At 40.1% G+C, this 21,774-nt stretch overlaps 2 protein-coding genes across 2 annotated transcripts; both read left to right on the forward strand.

The window, feature by feature from the left end:
• Positions 1-4,293: 4,293 nt before the first annotated feature.
• On the forward strand, positions 4,294-11,595 carry six4b (SIX homeobox 4b). The gene is made up of 3 exons (XM_060916093.1): positions 4,294-5,243; positions 7,184-7,815; positions 10,301-11,595. Exons 1-3 carry the CDS (start codon positions 4,528-4,530, stop codon positions 10,801-10,803), a joined length of 1,851 nt encoding a protein of 616 aa, XP_060772076.1. The 5' UTR covers positions 4,294-4,527; the 3' UTR covers positions 10,804-11,595.
• Positions 11,596-18,608: 7,013 nt separating this feature from the next.
• On the forward strand, positions 18,609-21,424 carry six1b (SIX homeobox 1b). Its single transcript, XM_060916095.1, has 2 exons — positions 18,609-19,430; positions 20,871-21,424. Exons 1-2 carry the CDS (start codon positions 18,871-18,873, stop codon positions 21,148-21,150), a joined length of 840 nt encoding a protein of 279 aa, XP_060772078.1. The 5' UTR covers positions 18,609-18,870; the 3' UTR covers positions 21,151-21,424.
• The last annotated feature ends 350 nt before the right edge of the window (positions 21,425-21,774 follow it).

A 21,774-nucleotide genomic window follows, 5' to 3' on the forward strand; every position in this document is an offset into this window, starting at 1 on the left:
ATATGAAATTTAGTCAACAGTTAAGCACAATCTGGGCCATATTTTAAAATCACTTGGATAGTTGAAAATTTGTCAGTAAGAAATGCATAAACACCTATTACCGAGGGGCTCTTCTGAAGACTGAAGGCATCATAAATGATCACTAACTAGTAAAAAACAAACAAACAAACAAACAAAAAAAAAACTGGTTGACTCGACCAGGAGGTTAAGATTTGACCATAGACAGAGCTTTCAACAAGATGATGACATCTAAATGAGCATAGAAATGGTTGTTGGGAAACAAAATTAATATTTTGCAATGACGATCTCACTGAAAAGCTGTGGCCAATTGAGGATGGAACATCCTCACAAACATACAAACATAAGAATGTAAACAATCTTGAAGTAGATGATTATCTGATGCATTGTTTTCGACATTACAGAAAAAAATCTAAACATTGTTATATTCTCAAGGGGATGCTTTAATAAATATTAATATTAAGACAAGAAAAAATTGTATTACCTTTTCAAAAAAATGTTCAAATTAAACCACCTAACATCCCTGTGAGAGTAAATTCAAAATACCGTCCACCGTACAGTATTTGTTAATTTTCCATTGAAACATATACCATCCGCTGTATATGTTTTAGTAACTGCTAATCCTGGTCAGAGTCACAGTGGATCCGGATCATATCCTGAGAACATCTGGCATGAGGTGGGAGAGTATTTACATATATATTTCTTTGGTTTATTTTATTGATTTGAATAAAATAGATGATTCAATAGAGTGTGGATGTGATGTGATTTGTTGTGATGTGATGAAGCTGTACGGTGAGAGTGTGTGTTGTTGACAGTACACAGGGCAAAGCCACACCCTGCACTGAGGGGCCTGGGAATGAAAGGTTTGTTGGCACTACAAAACACAGCATTGTCATCAAACTAAAGGTGACCTACCAAGAGGGAGGGGTGAAGAATTAAGGTGTTCTAGCTTGATTTTATCAGAACAATGATTTGGACACACTGTAGGCCTGAATTAATATGAGCTACTATATGTGTATTTTACTAACTCATGGTGCACATATGATAAATATCTACACCATGATAAATCTAATTAGTTAATGATTTAGAATTACTGTATTATTATATTTTGCATGTGTTGATAGGAAATTCTTGACACTAAATAACCAATTTATTGAAATACTATGGGGCGGCATGATGGTGTAGTGGTTAGCACTGTCGTTGCACAGCAAGAAGGTTCTGGGTTTGAGTCCAGCGGCTGACGAGGGCCTTTCTGTGTGGAGTTGCGTGTTGTCTGTGTGGGTTTCCTCTGGGTGCTCCGGTTTCCCCCACAGTCCAAAGACTTGCAGGTTAGGCTAATTGGTGGCTCTAAATTGACCGTAGGTGTGAACAATTGTTTGTCTCTATATGCCAGCCCTGCAATGACCTGGTGACTTGTCCAGGGTGTACCCCGCCTCTTGCCCATAGTCAACTGGGATAGGCTCCAGCTTGCCTGTGACCCTGCACAGGATAAGTGACTAGAGATAATGGATAGATGGATGGATGAAATACTATGAAAGTAGCTTTTAAAGCAGAAAAACAAATTATAAAAGAGGAAGTGTTGCTTGACAGATACTTCAGAGATCATAGTGAGAGATAATGATTAGCCCTACCCGTCAGAAGACAAATATTCCTGCAGGCGAAAAATTAACAAAAAAAAACAATAAAAAGCTCTTTCTTTCAGTTAACACTCATGTACAGTTGTCAATCACGTATATATATATAGAGAGAGAGAGAGAGAAAAAAAGTTTGTCTTTCCCTGCAGCAGGAGGTGACAGCTAAATCTAAAGTCACAGTATTAAGTTGATAGGAATTCAGGAGGTGGGCATTCTTATTGCTAACATGTCATAATTTGTGATTAAGCAAGCAGTATGGACAATATGTTAATAGTCAACAGAAGACACAATAATCCAATTCTTAACAGACGAGCCCTCATGACTATGACAACTAAACAAAACAGTAGGTTGAATGGAGAATGAGCCATCAGCCTTTCTTACTTTGTGCAGAATAGACAGTGAGTACAGACACTTTATACTGACCGTTAATTTCTAAATAAAGTTATGGAAATGCTTAAATGCTTATATTCAGAGCCTGATGAATATAAGGTGAATTTATTAATATAAATTTATTAATATAAGATGAATTTACTAAGTCAGAGAATCCCCATTTTATGATCCAAGTTCATAAATGCAATAAATCCATAAGTGTAACTGGAAGAACAGCAAAGTGCTTATTCAAAAGACCTTACCTCAGATGTTTTGCTTACATTCCATCTGAAACTCAGCATCACATTTGAATCAACGGCATTTTGTACATTGATTGCTTAAGATAACATTCTGAGACAACATGAGAAACTGAGGAAAGAAAAAGAACATGCAAAGACTGGTCAAACCAGACATCGGAGAAACTGACAAATACGCACACGCGCGCACGTACACAAACACACACACACACACACACAAACTGCTGAGCTATGGGTTTTTCAATGTGTTTACTAACAAACTTCATGCAAGTTGCTCCTGTTGCTTTTCTGCCTCATTCACAAGCCCACCAGTCATCATCCATGTTGGCTCATCTATGCTTTGTGAAGAAGGGTCTTTGTTGTGGGTTAACAGGGGCAGGTGTTTGGTGGTAGCCCTCAGGCCCAGGTTCAGATGGATGGGGAACATATGGAGAAAAGGGTGAAGGTTGCATTGGGGTTGGGGATGGTCATGGCTCTGTGCTGGCTGGACCACAATGAGCCTATTCATGGCTGTAGTGTTGGGCATGTGGATATGCCAACAGCAATAAAACAGACACGTTGGAGAAGAAGAGAGAGAGAGAGAAAAAAAATCACTGTCCAGCATGAATGTACATGTGAATGATTTGGCAACAGCTGTGAAGACCACATGCAGGCATGTACAAAAAAAAAAAGAAAGAAAAAAAAAAACGTGTACAAAACCCCAAAACTGCAAGCAATAACAGTGGATGACTATCCCCATATATATATATATATATATATATATATATATATATATATATATATATATATATAGAGAGAGAGAGAGAGAGAGAGAGAGAGAGAGATACCGTAGATGTAAGACACATCTCATGGATGCGCTGGGTGCATCATCATATATGTATATATATATATATATATATATATATATATATATATATATATATATATATATATATATACATATATATATGTCTGGATAGTCTACATTAAAAGCATGTCTGCCTGACTTCCTCTCTCTCTCTCTCTCTCTCTCTCTCTCTCTCCCCATCAGCTCATTTTGACAAATTTATAACATGTGTTTTGGCCCATCTACTGATCCTCAGGACAGCGCTGGGCACAGAGAGGAGCTGAATTGGCAAGAGCTTTCAATGCCTATAGCATAACACAACTCAAATCACCAGCCCTTATTTCACACGCACACTTCCAAAACCTGATCAAGACTCTTAAATCTCACAAACCTCAAATCTCACCTCAGCAGCTATATACTTACCTCAAAACATTCCTCCTCACAGCGAGATTATTCCCCACTTTCCGAAACACTTTACATATTGTGTACAACACTGAATAGTTGGAATAGTAAATGCTTGCTCCAAGGAGTGACTGAGTCCATAAATATGTTATGTCTGTACGTGTTGGTCAGGATACTCTTATGACAGTGACTAGTTGTTTAGAAATACTCGGATAGTTGTTTCATCCACTAAGTGGAGACACCTTAGGCCAGATACAGTGGTGTCCACCACTATCCCCACCACCATATCAGAAAGCACGTGAATGGCTCTCAGTGCACAAAGCTGATGCCAGGTATTTGTAGCAGTGCTAGGTTTAATTTTAGGAGGCAGTCGTGTCAGACTGTCCTCCACTTTTTTTTTTTTTGCTAGAGGCTTCTAGGGGCCCTGTCAGCTGTTGCGGTTGCTGGTGCCTACACAAGCCTTCAGTTTCCAGTAAACAGCACGACAGAACAGAATCAGACTAAAAAGACTCAGGAGGAATGACAAGACCTATATATTTTGTTTTTTATAAGCTAGGCATTTTGTATGTTTGGTGAAAATAATTAATGGATATTTCAATTAAGCTGCTGGAGTGGCAGTAGCCTACATTCCTGGATGACTTGTGTGAACAAGTTTGTGGATATAAGCTAGAAGCGTGCTGCCTCTGTGATCACCTTGGCGCAGGTAGTCTGAGTGGATACAGCACGCTTGCTTCTGCGAGCGCAAACATTATTGTGTCTCGATCTCACACGCTCCTCCCCCGCAGAGTTCGAGGCGGCCAATCGGCGGCCGTGCGACTGTTCGGACCCCCTTTCCCATACGGACTGCGGAGTTAAACTCGCACTGGAGCTCTGAAACTAAGATCTTTATTCTCTTTGCGCGGCGACCGGACACCTGATCGCGCTCGGATGGAGGGGTGAAACCCGATCTTCCGAATGTACTGCTGCCCACGAAACCTGGAGGAGTGACTCACTACCAAGGACACGTGAAAAAAAAAAGAACATGTCTTCTTCCTCGAGTGAAGTGATTGGTGCCGATGAGATCAAGAGGGAGAGCTCGAGGGCACTGGACACTCGGGGGAGTGCCAAGCTGGCCGCGCTCGATCCGGCCGGATTGCCCATGGAGAACTCTGGCTCGGCTGCGGTGGCAGTTGAATGCGCACCGGCTTCTCTTGCGTTCTCACCGGAACAAGTGGCGTGTGTGTGCGAGGCACTGCTGCAGGGCGGCAATGTGGAGCGCCTTGCCCGGTTCTTATGGTCGCTCCCGCAGAGCGAGCTGCTGCGCGGCAACGAGAGCATCCTTAAGGCGCAGGCCATCGTTGCGTTCCATCAGGCGCGCTACCAGGAGCTCTACTGCATCTTAGAGAACCATAACTTCAGCCCGTGCAACCACTCGTCTCTGCAGGACATGTGGTACAAAGCGCGATACACCGAGGCAGAGAAGGCACGCGGCAGGCCACTGGGCGCCGTGGACAAATACCGGCTGCGCAGGAAGTATCCACTGCCCCGCACCATCTGGGACGGAGAAGAGACCGTGTACTGCTTCAAGGAGAGGTCGAGGAACGCGCTCAAGGACATGTACAAGCGCAACCGCTACCCGTCTCCGGCAGAGAAGCGGAACCTCGCCAAAATCACAGGACTTTCTTTGACGCAGGTTAGCAACTGGTTCAAAAACAGAAGACAGCGAGACCGGAACCCGTCCGAAGCTCAGTCCAAAAGGTACGAAGCCCTTTCAAAGTGCATTCAGAAGAATGCTGAACTTTCTGATCAATACCTATATCCACTCTAGAGTGATGCAGCTGATTGTTTTTTACTTTTAGTCTCAGTGCATTAGGATGCAACTGACGCATCTTACCTCGGCAGTGGTCCTGTTGAATGGACACACACTTTCACATTGTTTTGAAATACGAAGCTTTGGCAGTTCCAGTGAGGTATCAGTTTTAAGAATGGCAGAGCGCGCGGCCAGCAGGCTCAAGGGCAAAGAAACCTTCAGATATCGATGAGATTCGATATAGACTCCGAGCCTGTATAGATGTTTATAGCGCCTATAAATCAGGATGAGATCACTGACGTTAGATCAGCCAGAGTAGCATTATTTTTCCAAGAACATTTGAATGTTTGCCTGCCTGCCATGAAAAAGTAGCACTTTGGAAATGAGTCACTCATTGTGTATGTTTTTTTTTTTTTCCTCGAGATGAGACATTAGTCATTGTGTATGTTTGTTTGTGGGTTTTAAGCCGATTGTCTTCTTTTCCATGGTAATCACTTGAAGAAATCTATCCATTAGGCCTTTATCTCCTGGTGTGGATAGTGTGTGTGTGTGTGTGTGTGTGTGTGTGTGTGTGTGTGTGTGTGTGTGTGTAAACTAAATACACATGCAACTCCCTGAGTGCACCTAGTCCCTGTGATATACTGACACTCAGACTCACAACAAAAATAATTAATTTCCTACACCACCCATGCCCATGTCTTAGGTTGCTTTTATCATATAGTATAGGGCCTGGTCTCGTAAATAAGGGAGGTCAGACTTTTTCCATGCGCGTCAGCGATGAGAAAACACAAAGCTGTTCTGGACTGAATAAACCATGCACACAGCAAAATGTGTGTGGGTATAACTGGGGTTAAATTCTCTAAGCGTTCATTTGTGTCTAGACAAACTCTGTAAATCATCATACATCCATGTAGTGTGAATTTTGCTGTACCTATATACAAGTATATCTTTTACATGGAAGAAAAAAAACCTTATCCTCGTCTGCCATGTAGCCTAAGTTGAAGATAATTGGATAGTTTGTTGGTTAGTGTGTCCACAGCTGTCAGAGTCAGTAAGGAGACCCAAAGGCTGCCAAATGCTCACAGCTTTTTATTTGTTTGCTGCCCCAAGGACAAAAAGTCACGCTTAGATGTTCCATATGTTCCAAATTTACATTCCACATTTTCTTGGTCGAACAGTGTTGTTCCTGACATAAAGATAAACAATGAGAATCAATTTATATAGACAAGAACAACCTAATTTTCAAGACTACTCATTGCTGTATTCTTGAATCTCTCTCAGGTTTACCATGCACCATGCAGTGTTACAAAAGATGCATAATATTTTAGACAGAGATGATTAGGACGGGTGGATGCACATCAATTATTAAGGGACTATAAGCATCTATCACAAGAGAATAGGCCTGTTAGATGTAAAGGCACCCCCAAAATGCTTTTCAGCTCTGTAGGTCTTCAACCTGCTTATGTGTCGCATTTCAATTTTAATGGTGTACATATAAGTTATGCTCAAAATATTACAATGGGATGGCCAGTTTACGAGCATTTTACATTAAACTTGTGATGGACATAAATGAATGTTAGAGGAAGTACAAAGCTGTAACTGAAAGAGAATAAATATGAATTTTTGCAAAATTTGCATACCCCCTGGTAAATTCTAATCCACAGCAACAGCATATACCACAGCAACTCTTTTGAATGCACTGGATCTATTTAATGTGAAAAATTTTATGCATGCATCTGTATTGCACTGTAACTGGACATTTCTCAGGACAAAGCAAACAGTTTAGCCTCTCAGCCTTGGTTAGTAGATAGCCACTGAGCTTACTCTGTGTAAAAAAGTGCATGTTTAAAGAAGGGTACATTAAAAAAGCCTCTCCTGTGTCTTGCAGTGAATCTGATGGCAATCATAGTACAGAGGATGAGTCAAGTAAAGGACAGGAAGAGCTTTCTCCTCGTCCTCTCTCTAGTGGCTCTGCTGGTTCAGTTGCCCTTGGCACTAGCCCTGCTGTAGCATACTCCGATGGTGCCACCACTGTCATCCAGCAGATCGGGGATGCCAAAATGTCTCCACTTGCCGCAGGAATGGGTTTCAATGGAGACCTGACAAACACCAACTCTCACTATCTTAATGGTGGAGCATATGTTCAATCACATGGCAGCAACAGTCTTCTGAATGGACTTGGAACCACAAGTGGTCACTTCTTGACCTTCGATCCCCAGAGGGTCTCCCATGCTCAAGAGAGGCTAATGGGTGGCTCCTCGGTGTCTTATGCCTCTTATTCAATGGGGGCTCCAGAACCCACAGTTGGAAAACTAGATGGTATGCAGCCTCTGGTTTCACATTCAGAACATGGAGCAGTGCCTTCAGTTGTCACCTTTGCCTCCACCACATCCTCTTCCTCCTCTCCCTCTGGAGCTCCTCATCTCAACAGCTACAGCATGGTCAACCTTCCTGGGGTTGAGAACAATCTGAGTCTTCCTCCTTTATTGCTACCACCATCTTCTACAGCACCCTCTCACGGTAGGAGAAACTTATTTTAGAACTTTAACCCCTTGCAAAGATATGTGGACAGTTTTTAGTTACTTAAAAAAACTGACTCTGTATATAATATAATATAATATAATATAATATAATATAATATAATATAATATAATATAATATAATATAATAGAGGATATTACATGGTGGCATGAAGATATGAAATTTGTCTTTGAGTGGTGAACATATTTCATGAGTGAGCGAAGCAAACAAGTGAAATATTTTTCAACACAAGAAGATAAACTTCATATCTTCACACCACTGTGTAATATTCTTTTTATTATATAGACACATCCATGCAAAAAAAAGCAAGTTAATCAAAAGAATTTTAATTTTGAACTAGTTCACCATTTTGACAACTTACGTCAAGTCAGCAGAAAACACTGGGAGTGACGTCATTGGCGTGAAATATCGGGAAATGTGTCACTCAGATCCAGGATGTATTTTGTATGAAAAATACGAGTTTTTCAACACGAGACGATAAACTTCATATCTTCAAGCAAATGTGTGATTTTCTTTTTATGAAAAAGACGCATTCACAAACAAAAACTATGCGAGTTAATCATAATTCACTGATATCCTCGCTAGTGAGGATATTGAAGAATATGTTACTCATGTAGTTTGCATGAAAAATATGAGTGGTGCCAGTAAAACACTCGGATCAATATAATATAATATAATATAATATAATATAATATAATATAATATAATATAATATAATATAATATAATATAATATAATATAATATAATATAATATAATATAATATAATATAATATAATATAATATAATATAATATACTTTCCTTGTAGATTTTATTTATAATTTTTGTCAAACTCACTTGATAAATGTTAGAAACTTGGTGTGTAGGACTGGAACTTCAGGAGGAGGGCTGGGCACTGCGATATACCACATCTATTCAATACTGGAAGCTTATGTACAAAAGATCAATCCAGACATTAAGCTTCTTTGTTTCTTCTCTCCCCTGTGTCTGCACAACAACTGGCACAGACTTCACATCAGACCTAAGCTAATTGCATCACTACTTTGGAGTATATCACAACAGAATATTATCTGGTCTACATTGTTCAGACACAGTGCTTTGTTCTATACAGAGAACAGTGGTTAAGGGATTTGTAAAAGAGGACTGTGAATCAGGAATGGGAGCAGCATATTGTGAATAAAATAAAGAGGGAATGGGGTGGGGGTCAGGTCAAGTTTGCAATGACTTCAGGATTGCAACAAATAACAGGCCTCAATGACATTATCCCCACCTCCTCTCCATGGCTCTAACCACACACTAATGGTTCTTTCCATGAATATTTTATAGCCACATCAATAACAGCAAGGCTGACTGGGTGCTGCTGCCCTCTCCCTACAACCCTCATCTTTTTTATCCTTTAATATGCAGTTTACGAGCCACATAAAAACAAACCCACCCCTGGCTGAACTTTTGATTTAGGAGGAAAACGGTTGAGCTTAAATGGTTCACTAAAAAAAAAGGACAATATTAAAATTGTTTAGCCAAAACCCTCTTTTCTTCTGCCCATAATTTTAAGGCAATCCAATAAAATATGAATCAATAAAACAGTGGTTTTGATGTCCAGTGCTGCAAAACACACGAACCAGCCATTTCAATTGCCTTTTCCATTTAAGTGTTTTAATCTGTTGCATAAAGACTTGTATATGAATGACAGAGCCTATTATAGCAAAATGAACATACACTAATATAATCTATTGCATTGACATATGTATGCCTTAAAAACATTTATATAAGTATTGGTTTATGTTTTGATTCTTTCACATTTTGGCAACAAGAAACTTATTGAAAAAATGTGATTCTTGAAAAAATGAGTTTGAGATTATAAAAGGAGGCGGTTGGCGCTGTGTGATTATTTATCAGACAATTCAGCTAGCCTAATGGAAGAAAATGTCCTGGCCAAATGCCAGTATGCTGTCACTCTGGGAGTTATGTGCCAAGAGCTACATTCTAGAGTTACATGGAAATCACAGAGAATATAACCACAAACAGAAAATGAAAAAGGTGTTTCATTTTATGTTCCATATAAAAAGTACTTGCAAAGTTACTGGTGTGAGATAAAGTGGAGTAGAAATGGGAAGAGAGAAAGATAGACAGACAGACAGAAACATGAATGATGCACCTACGATATACAGAAACACACAATCATGCAACCTTGAGAAATGTTAAGATGACATTCCCCCATCATTTTACCTCTCTGCACTTTTTTTTTTAAATTCAGAGTCTAATAGTTATTAGCTGTGAGAAAAGCTGGTTCAGCAATTTCCGAAAAGAGCAGAGTAGAATTAACAGGAAAAAAAAAAGATCTGGGTGGGCAAGTCAGGATTTAGGCCAGGGTGTGTATTGGGGGATTAACCTGTGGTCAGCCTGGTCAGACAGGGCGTGGAGGCTCACTTAACAACATTGTCTTATTCTTTGTCACCCCCAGCAGGCACAGCTCCACTGGACGGGGTGGTCAGCGACTCATCCCAGCACTCTGGCCAACCCCTGCTCTACACGCTCAACCAGGCCGTAAAGCAGGAGCCTTTGGACATTGGAGTGGCCTACACATACCCCTCCAGTGTGCCCCTAGACCAAAGTGGCAACTTGGGCTACACAGCATCCCTCTTTCTCTCCACCAACCTCAGCAACTCACCCAACAACGGAGGCCCCCTGGCCCCTGCAGCCACAGCTGCTATCACCTCTGTGCTCTCCAGCACAGAGGGTCACTCTGGTCTGACTCACACCGCCCGCGGCCTCCAGGAAACTGGGGGAGCTCTGCCCTCAGACTACAGGGCACAGGAAGCACAGCTGCCCCTGTCCGACAATCTCGAGACCCCTGCAGGTACTGGCGAGGGCCCTCCTGGAGTGTGTGGTGATCTGGACATGGAGGGAAAAGAGCTGGCCAAGCTGCAGACTGTTCAGATGGACGAGGACAGCAATGACCTCTGACCCTTGTAATCACAACATCTGAAAAGCTGTATTTCATTAGCAGTTGATTTTCTTGCACTGCAGTATAACTATAAAGGTCTCCTAAGCACACATCAATCTTTTTATACTTTGTCGCTTTTACGGTAATGTATGCAAGATGTGTGCAAATAGGTGGAACACATGAACAGTGCCTTTGTATCCCTAAATAAACGTAGCTTCACATGTCCTGACTTGCACTCGGATGGCTGCAGAATGTACTTGTTGATGCACTGACCCTGAACAAGATGTCTCAGCACTGTCTTTTCTCTCCTATTTGCAGTAATGGAGATTTTAATTCAGAGAGAGTTGGGCAGTGACAGAGCATGGTGGACTGAGAGAGAGAGAGAACAATATAAAATATCAGATGTGTTTGGTGAATCTTGCAAATGTTTCTGCACTATCATTGCAGCTTCATACTGATTCTTTATTTCACTCTCCAAAATTTTATCAAAGCACAGATGTTGAATTTTTTTTTTTTGTTGACGTTTGATTTTGTATTTAATTTTTTGAAGCTTGAAATGGCAATGTGAACAACATTTTGTTATGTTTTGCTTTTTAAGCTATTTAAGTTCCACAGGACTTAACCACAGGTGAGAAATCTTTGTCCGTGATATGACAATACTGTATTATTGGGCATTCAGCAACTGGTCTCATGTACCTTCCTTAAAGAAATGAAATCCTTACAGTAGTAAATGATTTCAGTTGTATGAAAAACAGGTTTTAGGCCTTTTTTTCCTTTTTTTTTAAACATTTTTGTTTTACTGTATAACCCCTGCCTCCACAACCTCTACAGTTCATTAAATGATTCTGCAGACTATAACTCTTAATGTATGAATTACAGACACAGATTCTGAGACTTACTAGTTCAGCCCTTCACTCAGAAATGGAACCAACTTATTTTTATAAACCATTCACCTCTATTAAATCTTTATATTTATACATGCATAATGAATGGTGAATGGATTTTATGTGTCACTGACACCAGTATTTCACACTGGAGTCCTGGGTTGACATTTGGATAACTGAAGAAAATGACATCACCTGGAATGAATCATACATTATTGGAAGCAGTAGGTAAGTTGGCGCTGTGTTTTGCCCAATAGTGTGACGTCAGCAGCAAAGAAATACAAGACTCTCCATTTAACAAGATTACACTATGACTTGGGCCTCTAGGACAGCTGGCTATGATGCTCAGACATTACTAATGCATGAATGTATGCATATGCAGCATAATGGAGATCATATTCTCATAAGCTCAAATTCTCACTATGGGTGTCCTCTGTGATCATTTGCCAATGCCTGGCAGCAGCATGTGCCAGGTCATTTTTAAAGTGCCATCCTAAAAGTCAGAGTGGATGTGGAAAAGCTGCATATGCTTGTTGGATTTTCTCAGAGGCTGTTGCACATGACCAAACAGGAACAGGCTTCTGTTGAGCTTGTGTTGTCGTTTGTTAGCACAAGATAAAATCTTGTCTTGGAGAGACACTTTAACAACTGATGCAAGGTCACAGTTTGCTCTGCATGCACATCCACACATGAGTGCATGCAATAGAAAATTCCATCAGATGTTGATTTATGAGGATGCATGAACATTTTTTTCAAATGTAGCATCAAATAAGAGTGGAATAAGGGCTTCGTGAAGGAATCAGTCTTTGCCATATCGTGGGAACGTTTCCTTCTTGTGACACTAGGGCATGTGAGTCCAAGCTAATTGAATGGCACCGAGGTAGGACTGGTTCACACAAACAAAGAAGAAAACTGCCCAGGTAAAGAATCTATTGTTACCTGTGCAAAGGTGACCCTGTTGCCTAGGGCAGCAGATTAGTTGATTACTAGGTATCAAATGGCACCTCCTGGAATATTGAAGAGTAAGAAAGCACTTTTGTTTGGTTCTTTTGAGCTAAGAACCAATGGCCATGGCAAATGGACATGTGTGTTTCGTGTCCCCCATTTCCCTTGGGCTGCCTGCGTGTCAGCCAGTGTGTGTAAAGTGGGGTATCTTGTTGCCTTGCCGTATTGTTCAGATATGGACGTCACAGCGTCTCCATGGGTAGTGAATGGGAAGGCTTTTTGTGAAACCCTTTGTGAGCTTATCATCCCCAGGACATAAGTACAGCAGAGAAACAGAGTGAACCTTCATGTCCATCCAATCTTCTATTTCACAATAAGTATGAGGTAAGGGAGAATTACTGGTAGACGGAAGTTTGATATCAAGGTACTACCCATTATTTGAGTATTCAAACATATCTTTAGTGTTTAGACTTTTCAACAGAACCAACCCCACACATTCTGTTAATCCTTGTGTACATTTTCAAACCTGGCACAAACACATAAATGCTGGCTGTAGCAGGCTGTACAAAAAAAAAGAAAGAAAGAAAAGAGGGAGCCCTGTAGAAGTGGGCTTATTAAAGAAGCTGACCCCTGACTTTTGCATGCAGTTTCAAAGCATGACATTTAGTGGCTGCTGTAGCCTGTGAGGCGCGGGTAACCTGAGCTGGAGCCCTGAGCGCCCCAACCCTACACACTGTGCTAATGTGAGGTCAGAGGCCAACTGGGTCTGTATGATTCACAGACCCACCACTTCACACACATCCACAGACACGCAAACAAGCAAGCAAGCAAGCAAGCAGGAAAGCAGAGAAATGATGAGGCACATGTTCAGTGTAATTGTGTGTGATAGAATGCTGTAAAAGAGTATAATTGTTATGAACAGAGCAACATCTGGAGAAGAGAGCTACTTTTGGCTAATTTGAGTAAATACTTGCATGCCCCTAAAATTCCCTTGTGAGCATATCAACAAAAAAAATATTGCCATTAAGCGGAATGGATAGGTAATTGATAAGAGGCAGACTCCCCCACACACATTCTGTGTTACACTCAAACATATATGCATCAACAGTGTCACGACTATCTTCTTATGCATGATGAAAACTTCACCAGAAACAGAATATTTGCCTGAAGGGAGAGTTGAACACCGGCCAAGAGTAAGACAAATTTTCTCCAGGGCAACAGAGGTCACTGTGGTTTATCTGTGTCCTATATAAATGATGTAGGGGAGATTCATAAACATGTCTGAAAGTATTGTGAATATATTTATTGCTGGCTATTTTCTAGACAGATGGCTCAGGCTGCATACAGGAAAACGAGATCCCATACATTTCCACAAAGTAATTAAGGAAGATATCGAAAGTAAATACAAGTTAAAGAAACATTATTCTTAGATCACTCATTGGATTAGTATGAATTTATAACCCCATATATATATATATATATATATATATATATATATATATATATATATATATATATATACTATGCAATGAAATAACTAGCCTGTAGAACAGGATAAAGCGGCTAGAGATAAAGATAATGAGATGAGATGAGACACTAGTTTTAGTAGGCTACTTATTATTCTTATTATTTATGATTTGATATTGATTTTTAATCAAGCTACAATGCAGTGTTATGCAAAAAAAAAAAAAAGGTCTGAAAAATAGACCTTTCAAAGTATATATCTTCCAAACAGACATTTTATGTCTGACAGCTTTCCTGACAGGTCTTACAAGTGAATACTAGTCTAATGACTATTCTAGGTCCAAACTGTGATTTAGAAGAATGTGGCAAATCCCGGATGAGATTTACAAAAATCACTGTGTTTGAAATTATGTTACAATAAAAACTTATGGTTTTGGTAGAAAAGATAATAATATATTCGTAATATACACGCAAACACGATTTTAATAACTGAAATAACACAGAATAATTAAAGGATAATAATAATAATAATAATAATAATAATAATAATAATAATAATAATAATCTTAGACTGAAAATGTCTGACAGGGTAATAAATTCTCTCGTACTGTATCCTGCTATGTTTTATGTCAGTCATATCTATCTATCTATCTATCTATCTATCTATCTATCTATCTATCTATCTATAATAATAATAATAATAATAATAATAATAATAATAATAATAATAATAATAATAATAAACAGATTTCCAATACATGTTGATGGTACATGGTGCTGTCATTTAGACTATGGCTCGTGCCTCCCTGTTTAAATCCCTATTTACTTAGGGATTCAAAGAATGCAGTAATAACACATTTCTTCTCTCTCTCTCTCTCTCTCTCTCTCTCTCTCTCTCTCTCTGTGTGTGTTGTGGTCTCCAGCCCCTCGCCTTCAGGCTGTAAAAGAGCACATCTTGAAATGATCAGGGTCTGAGAGCGACCAGAGTCTTTCGGCTTCAGCTTTAAGACGGCCGTCTCAGTGGAGAGGAGACATCAGGACAAGCAGAGCCGCCTGACCTGAGAGATGAAAAAGGTCGATGGACCCGCAAATAAAAGACTACAAGCCGTTAAATTGAAGAAAATCCCAAGTCCCTAATTCTTATTATGGCAAAGAACGTATACTTTACGCATGTCTATAAACTATTACAAATATTTGAAGTCTAAAAGATCTTATAAGGTCTTATAAATGTGTGTCTGAAAGAAATTATTTAAATAGTTCCTAAGTAAGCACCGTTTATTATATTTACATTAAATAATATTCCAGATTATCACTTTGCGTGGACGTCGGAAATGAAATATTGAAGGGACACGTATGAAATATTATACAGTATTACGGATGATATTTTTCCGAACAGATGGATCAACCATCTTGACAAGACTCCTCTTCTGGCCGAACCTCCAGAGACAGTGGGCCAAAAAAATGTTTTCACACGTGTCTGAACTGCCCTCTAAAACTAATTAAATCCTTACTTTATTTTAGTGACCCAGGGCTAAATTCATAGGACAATCCAGACCCTACAGGAGGGTATAGGATAAGGAGTGCGTGGGCCACTGAGTGGACTCTGTGGTCTTCTTGAAAATGGACGCTCCGTCTCCAATTAAATTATAAAGAGGCGCTCCATTCCGGGTGAGTGATTGTGAGCTCCGCGTCGCCCTGGTGTCATATTGCAGATTTCGACACAGATAAAGAAATGCGATCCATTCCTTAAAACAGCGACTGGGTAGCAAAGAGCTGGACGAACACAGAACTCATTTACTAATGCACCGGTTTTTGGTTTCACTGTGCGGGGGGGGGGGGGGGGGGGGGGGGGGGGGGGGGGGGGGGTTGCGCGCGCGCGCGCGTGTGTGTGTGTGTGTGTGTGTGTGTGTGTTATATACATATATACACACACACACACACACACGAATGTTTTACTGGGAAATACGCCACACCTATTTTTTTTTAAACACAAACTACATTCGGGACATTGAGTAACATATTTTTCAACATCTTCACTTGTGAGGAAATGGATTAATTGTTTTGATAAATTTGGGTACTTTTTGTTCGTGTTTGTGTCTAGATAATAAAACGAAAATCACACGTTGGCTTGAAGATATGAAGTTAAGTTTCTCGTGTTGAAAAACACGCATTTTCCATACGAAATACATTGCAGATCTGAGTGATATATTTAAATAATATTGGCTGGCATTGAGTGGTATATCAGATATATTGCATTCAGCTCGCATGATACTGAACAAGCCGAAGACGAGTTCAATATCATGCTCGCTGAATGGAATATATCTGATATGCCATGAAAAAAGCTATTATTATTATTATTATTATTATTATTATTATTATTATTATTATTATTATTATTATATACACATTCCTTTCAGGTGTTCAATGCTTCTTTCTCTTTCAAAATTATCTCAAATTTCTTTCGTCAAATTTTCAAATTTAACAATGCAAACCTAGCGGCCATGTTTGTTTACAAATTGTCACAGTTGCTGGCTAGCATGGAAGTTTTACATCTCCGATGTGTGACGTCATGTTGTCTTGACAACCATGCAATATCGTAAACCATATTCAACGCTCATTCTCCATTGGGTAGAGTGATGTAATGCACATAGGATAAGCAATATGATAATAATGTTATCTGGATAATAAAAGGAAAATCACATGTTGGCTTGAAGATATGAAGTTAATTTTCTCGTGTTGAAAAACTCACATTTTTCAGATGAAACACATTGCAGATCTGAGTGATATATTTAAATAATTTTGGCTGGCGTTAAATGGCATATCAGATATATTCCATTCAGCTCACATGATACTGAACAAGTTGAAGATGAGTTCAATATCATGCTCACTGAATGGAATATATCTGATATACCATGAAAAAAGCCATTATTATTATTATTATTATTATTATTGTTATTATTATACACATGCATTCCTCTGTGATGACCTGGCGACTTGTCCAGGGTGTACCCCGCCTTTTGCCCATAGTCAGCTGGAATAGGCTCCAGCTTGGCTGCGACCCTGTAGAACAGGATAAAGCGACAAGAGATAGAGATGAGATGAGATATACATTCCTTTATGGTGTTCAATGCATCTTTCTCTTTCAAAATTCTCTCCAATTTCTTTCTTCAAATTTTCATATTTAAAGAAAGCAAACCTGGCGGCCATGTTTGTTTACAAATTGTCACAGTCGCTCGCTAGCACGGGTTTTACTTCTCCGACGTGTGACGTCATGTTGTCTTGACAACCATGCAATATCGTAAACCATATTCAACGCTCATTCTCCATTGGGTAGAGTGACGTAATGCACGTAGGATAAGCGATATGATAATAATGGTGTGTGTGCTATCAAACCAAATGAATGAAACCCGCTAGAAAGGAACAGAATATATGTTTTTATTCCATGGAAAAAGTGTCCTGGGTGTAGAATAATTCCCATATTTCACTCCGATGACATCACTCCCAGTGTTTTCCAGCTGACTAGACACTTGTTGTCAAAATCGTGAACCGGTTCAAAACTAAAATTCTTTTGATTAACGAGCGTATATTCTTGTTGTTGTTGTTGTTGTTGTTGTTGTCGTTGTGTCCATATAATCAAATGAACATTACACTGTGGCACGGGGATATGAAGTTTATCTTTTCTCCGCCGTGTGATATCCTTACATTATAATTAATGATATACAATATTTCAAGCTTGATTTATATCAACACTATATCTGATCATTCAAAAAAAAAAGGATTAAATGTGCATTTAAATGTAGCTGTAATAGATGGATGCTTTGAAGTGAGGGTTTCAGGACGCCTTTTTTACGGCTTATCTCTTAGCAGCGCTGTGTTATCTCTCCACCTCTAGAGCTTGATTGTTTTTTAATGGGACGCTAAGTATCTAATCACCGCGGTGCGCGCTGGGACCTCACAAACCGCGCACTGCGTGTGCCTTCACAATACTCACCTGGCATAGCAAGCAAAACGCAGAGAAACCTGTGCGGCGATTACGTGCATAAATACAGTAAATTAGCAACCCAAAATGCCCCCTCCCTTTTTTTTCCTTTTTGCATTCTTGCTGTGTTCAGTGTGGGACATATTTCATTAAAACAAACAAACAAAAAAAACTAATCTCGGATATGTTCTGGAAAGGCTGCATGCACAAACTTGAGAAATATTTCTTGAAAAATCCCCTATTCCCTTCCAATTCACGCACTGTATTAAGGCATGCAGCTGTTCGTTAATTCATTAATAATTTAATGGTTTTAAAGTTGTTTAAGTTCAGTGTAAGCTCGGTAAATGGGCAAAGTGGGCTTGAGGTGGAGATGGGAGTGAGCGTTGCCTTCAGAGACCCACTGTAATTGATTAGTATCGAGGTGCTCCACTCCCTCAGGTAAAACTGGAGACGGGAGATCTGGTTTCAGACCACCGAGTTCCCGAGGGAGGAAATGGCAGCAGAACTCTTGCTTTAGCGCTGTTCGGATAGGGCGCATGGAGAGCCAATCAGCGCGCGCGCTGCGCTCTTTTAGCGAGACACCACTGGACGGGGAGCACAGCGTCTCCAACCAACGTCCAAAACTTCGCAGCTTGTTGACACGGACATCTCCAACCAAGGCGTTCTGTAGAACCTTTTCGAAAACATCTCATTAGCATCAGCACTGGGCTATCGCATCCGGATTCAGATCCCTTTCCGCAGTCCAAAAACAGAGCGGTTTAACCGACAGGAGGAACGCACGCACGCACGCGCGCGCGCGCCCACGGTCGTCCGTCATGTCCATGTTGCCCTCGTTCGGCTTCACGCAGGAGCAGGTCGCATGCGTGTGCGAGGTGCTGCAGCAGGGCGGGAACCTCGAGCGCCTGGGCCGCTTCCTGTGGTCCCTGCCGGCCTGCGACCACCTCCACAAGAATGAGAGTGTCCTCAAGGCTAAAGCTGTAGTGGCGTTCCACCGTGGCAACTTTAGGGAGCTGTACAAAATCCTGGAGAGCCACCAGTTTTCGCCCCACAACCACCCTAAACTGCAACAGCTGTGGCTGAAAGCCCACTACATCGAGGCCGAGAAGCTGAGGGGGCGGCCGCTGGGCGCTGTGGGTAAATACCGAGTACGGAGGAAGTTTCCTTTACCGCGCACCATATGGGACGGAGAGGAGACCAGCTACTGTTTCAAAGAGAAGAGCCGCGGTGTGCTGAGGGAGTGGTACACGCACAACCCATATCCCTCTCCACGAGAAAAAAGAGAGCTGGCTGAAGCCACAGGGCTCACAACCACACAAGTGAGCAATTGGTTTAAAAACAGGAGACAGAGGGATCGAGCCGCTGAAGCCAAAGAAAGGTAACCTGTAGCCTGAGAAGACAAATGGAGCACAAATGTAAAATAATATTTTGAACCTTAAAAAAATAGCCGCAGTATGGTTTTACAACCTCCAGATCACCAAAACTTAACGACGAATACCAGTCCTAAACATCCAGAAGGATGACATGATAAAGTATGACGGATTATTCGAACAAAATGTCAAATTATTTTCATAATTGCTCACAGCAACCTCAGCTTATTGACTGTTTATTCGTCTTTTTAAAAAAATATTTAACCAATTTTAATATATTCGACGTTAAAGTTATGCAGCTGTACTTGCTTACACAACCATAAAAGTAGACCAGGATAATGCAGCAGTGTTGAGTTAACACTTACTCAATTAAGTGGCACACAGTTTCACTGGCATGTCTTGGATTCGACTGAAAACCAGACGGGATCATTTATGACTGGTGTGTTTGCAGTGTGTGAGAAATATTACCCGCAAAAAAAAAAAAAAAAGCTGTTTTAACATAATTCAGGAAGTATGTTACGTGGGTCACTATTACGTGCTGTATCATTTACACGTAAAATATCAAACAGGCATAAATAACTACATTTCTTAAATAAATAAATAAATAAATAAATAAATAAATAAGTAAGTAAGTAAATAAATAAATAAAATCATGTTTATTTAGTTGACAATTGAGAATGACGAGAAAACCCTGATCACTTTCCAGCTGATATTTACATATTTTGAAAGTCAAATATCATGTAAATATCATGACATTATACCACCTCACTGACAACAGAAAATATTATGTTTTTAAAATAGTCTAAAGAGCAAAGTTTGTATTGAATATTGATTTTTTTTTCCCGATTAACTATTAGGTTTTGTTTTGTTTTGTTTTGTCGGAACAATGGCTAGTTTTCTAATGTGAACATGTTTATGTATAAAACATCATGTGACACAGAAGTTAAAACTATTATTATTATTATTATTATTATTATTATTATTATTATTAAGTTGCACATTCTTTCAGAGAGCTGTATTTTTTTGGGAGATATGATTTTTAATGCTAAACACCCAGTTTCCAGTTTGGTTAACTGGGGTTTAATGACTAGAATATCGCATTAATGATTAAAGCGGTTCAAGTTATGGCTGAAACTGAAACAGAAAACTGTGATAGATAGATAGATAGATAGATAGATAGATAGATAGATAGATAGATAGATAGATAGATAGATCCAGTCTCGACGGAAATTAGACTCATTACTTCCTGATTTATTAAAGAAACACTTTCCAACCATGAGATACATTTGGATCTGCAAGAAGGCTAAAATGCGCCTTTCTCGGTTCCTCATAGAGAACACTAGGGATGGTTTAATGACAGTCAATCAGAAACTCCTGATATAATAATAAAAAAAAAAAAAACAAGCCTGACCGGTTTTGTACTTTGTGTTTCTTCTCCACTTTGCCAGAGAGAACAGCGAGAACAGCAACGCAGGGGCGAATAAACAGAACCAGCTGTCTCCGCTGGACGGCGGCAAGTCGCTGATGTCCAGCTCAGAAGAAGATGAGTTCTCTCCTCCGCAGAGTCCCGAGCAGAACCCGGCTCTCCTGCTGCAGGCCAACATGAACCACCCCGCCTCTTCTTACAGCATGAGCGGCCTGGCCATGCAGAGCCACCCGCACCAGCACCAGCTCCACGACTCCATACTCGGACCTCTGACCTCCAGCCTGGTGGACCTGGGCTCTTAAGCCATTAAGACTGAAATTCTATTTATTATTTTGTTGTTTTATTTTGTACGGATCAATAGAGCGAGCTATTCTGCCACTTTACTGTAGCTATAAACCTCGAACGGTATAATGTGAACACCAGAATCTGTAGGCTTTATTTCCTGGTAAAGTTTCACACTAGGTTTATACCGCAGTACCAGGCCAATAGCCGCATGGACTGACATTTGCCAAGTCGTTAAACTGGACCGAGGACAAAATCAAAATCAGTAAATAAAACCAGTCTTCATCACTCTCACGACGCCTTTTCCACTGTTTGATTTCGCAACGACAGCCATTAACCTTCAAACACAAACATGAAACTATTTACCTTTTTTTTTTTTAAACCGGTGTTGGAGGAAAAAAAAAAGGAAGCATTCCCCCCCCAACAACAACAACAACGCAGATTACATAGGAGCCACATATGAACCAACACGATGTGCAACAATATTTTTACCACATGAAAACTTTTGAATAATATTATTTATTTATTTATTTATTTATTTTGAAGCAGATAACATCCTGTGGTGGAATATTTTTTTCCCCCCGGAATGTTTTCATCTAGATCCTAATTCAACTCAAAACCCTGAGATCAAGACATTAATAATA

Source organism: Neoarius graeffei, chromosome 3 (assembly GCF_027579695.1).
Source record: "Neoarius graeffei isolate fNeoGra1 chromosome 3, fNeoGra1.pri, whole genome shotgun sequence".
In the NCBI taxonomy this organism is placed as follows: Eukaryota; Metazoa; Chordata; class Actinopteri; order Siluriformes; family Ariidae; genus Neoarius; species Neoarius graeffei.

Bases quoted from the DNA above. Each gene is read 5' to 3' on its own strand.
- six1b (XM_060916095.1), top strand. From the start codon at position 18,871: ATGTCCATGTTGCCCTCGTTCGGCTTCACGCAGGAGCAGGTCGCATGC. The intron at 19,431-20,870 runs GTAACCTGTAGC...CCACTTTGCCAG, and splicing joins GCCGCTGAAGCCAAAGAAAG to AGAGAACAGCGAGAACAGCA.
- six4b (XM_060916093.1), top strand. From the start codon at position 4,528: ATGTCTTCTTCCTCGAGTGAAGTGATTGGTGCCGATGAGATCAAGAGG. The intron at 5,244-7,183 runs GTACGAAGCCCT...TGTGTCTTGCAG, and splicing joins TCCGAAGCTCAGTCCAAAAG to TGAATCTGATGGCAATCATA. The intron at 7,816-10,300 runs GTAGGAGAAACT...TGTCACCCCCAG, and splicing joins TTCTACAGCACCCTCTCACG to CAGGCACAGCTCCACTGGAC.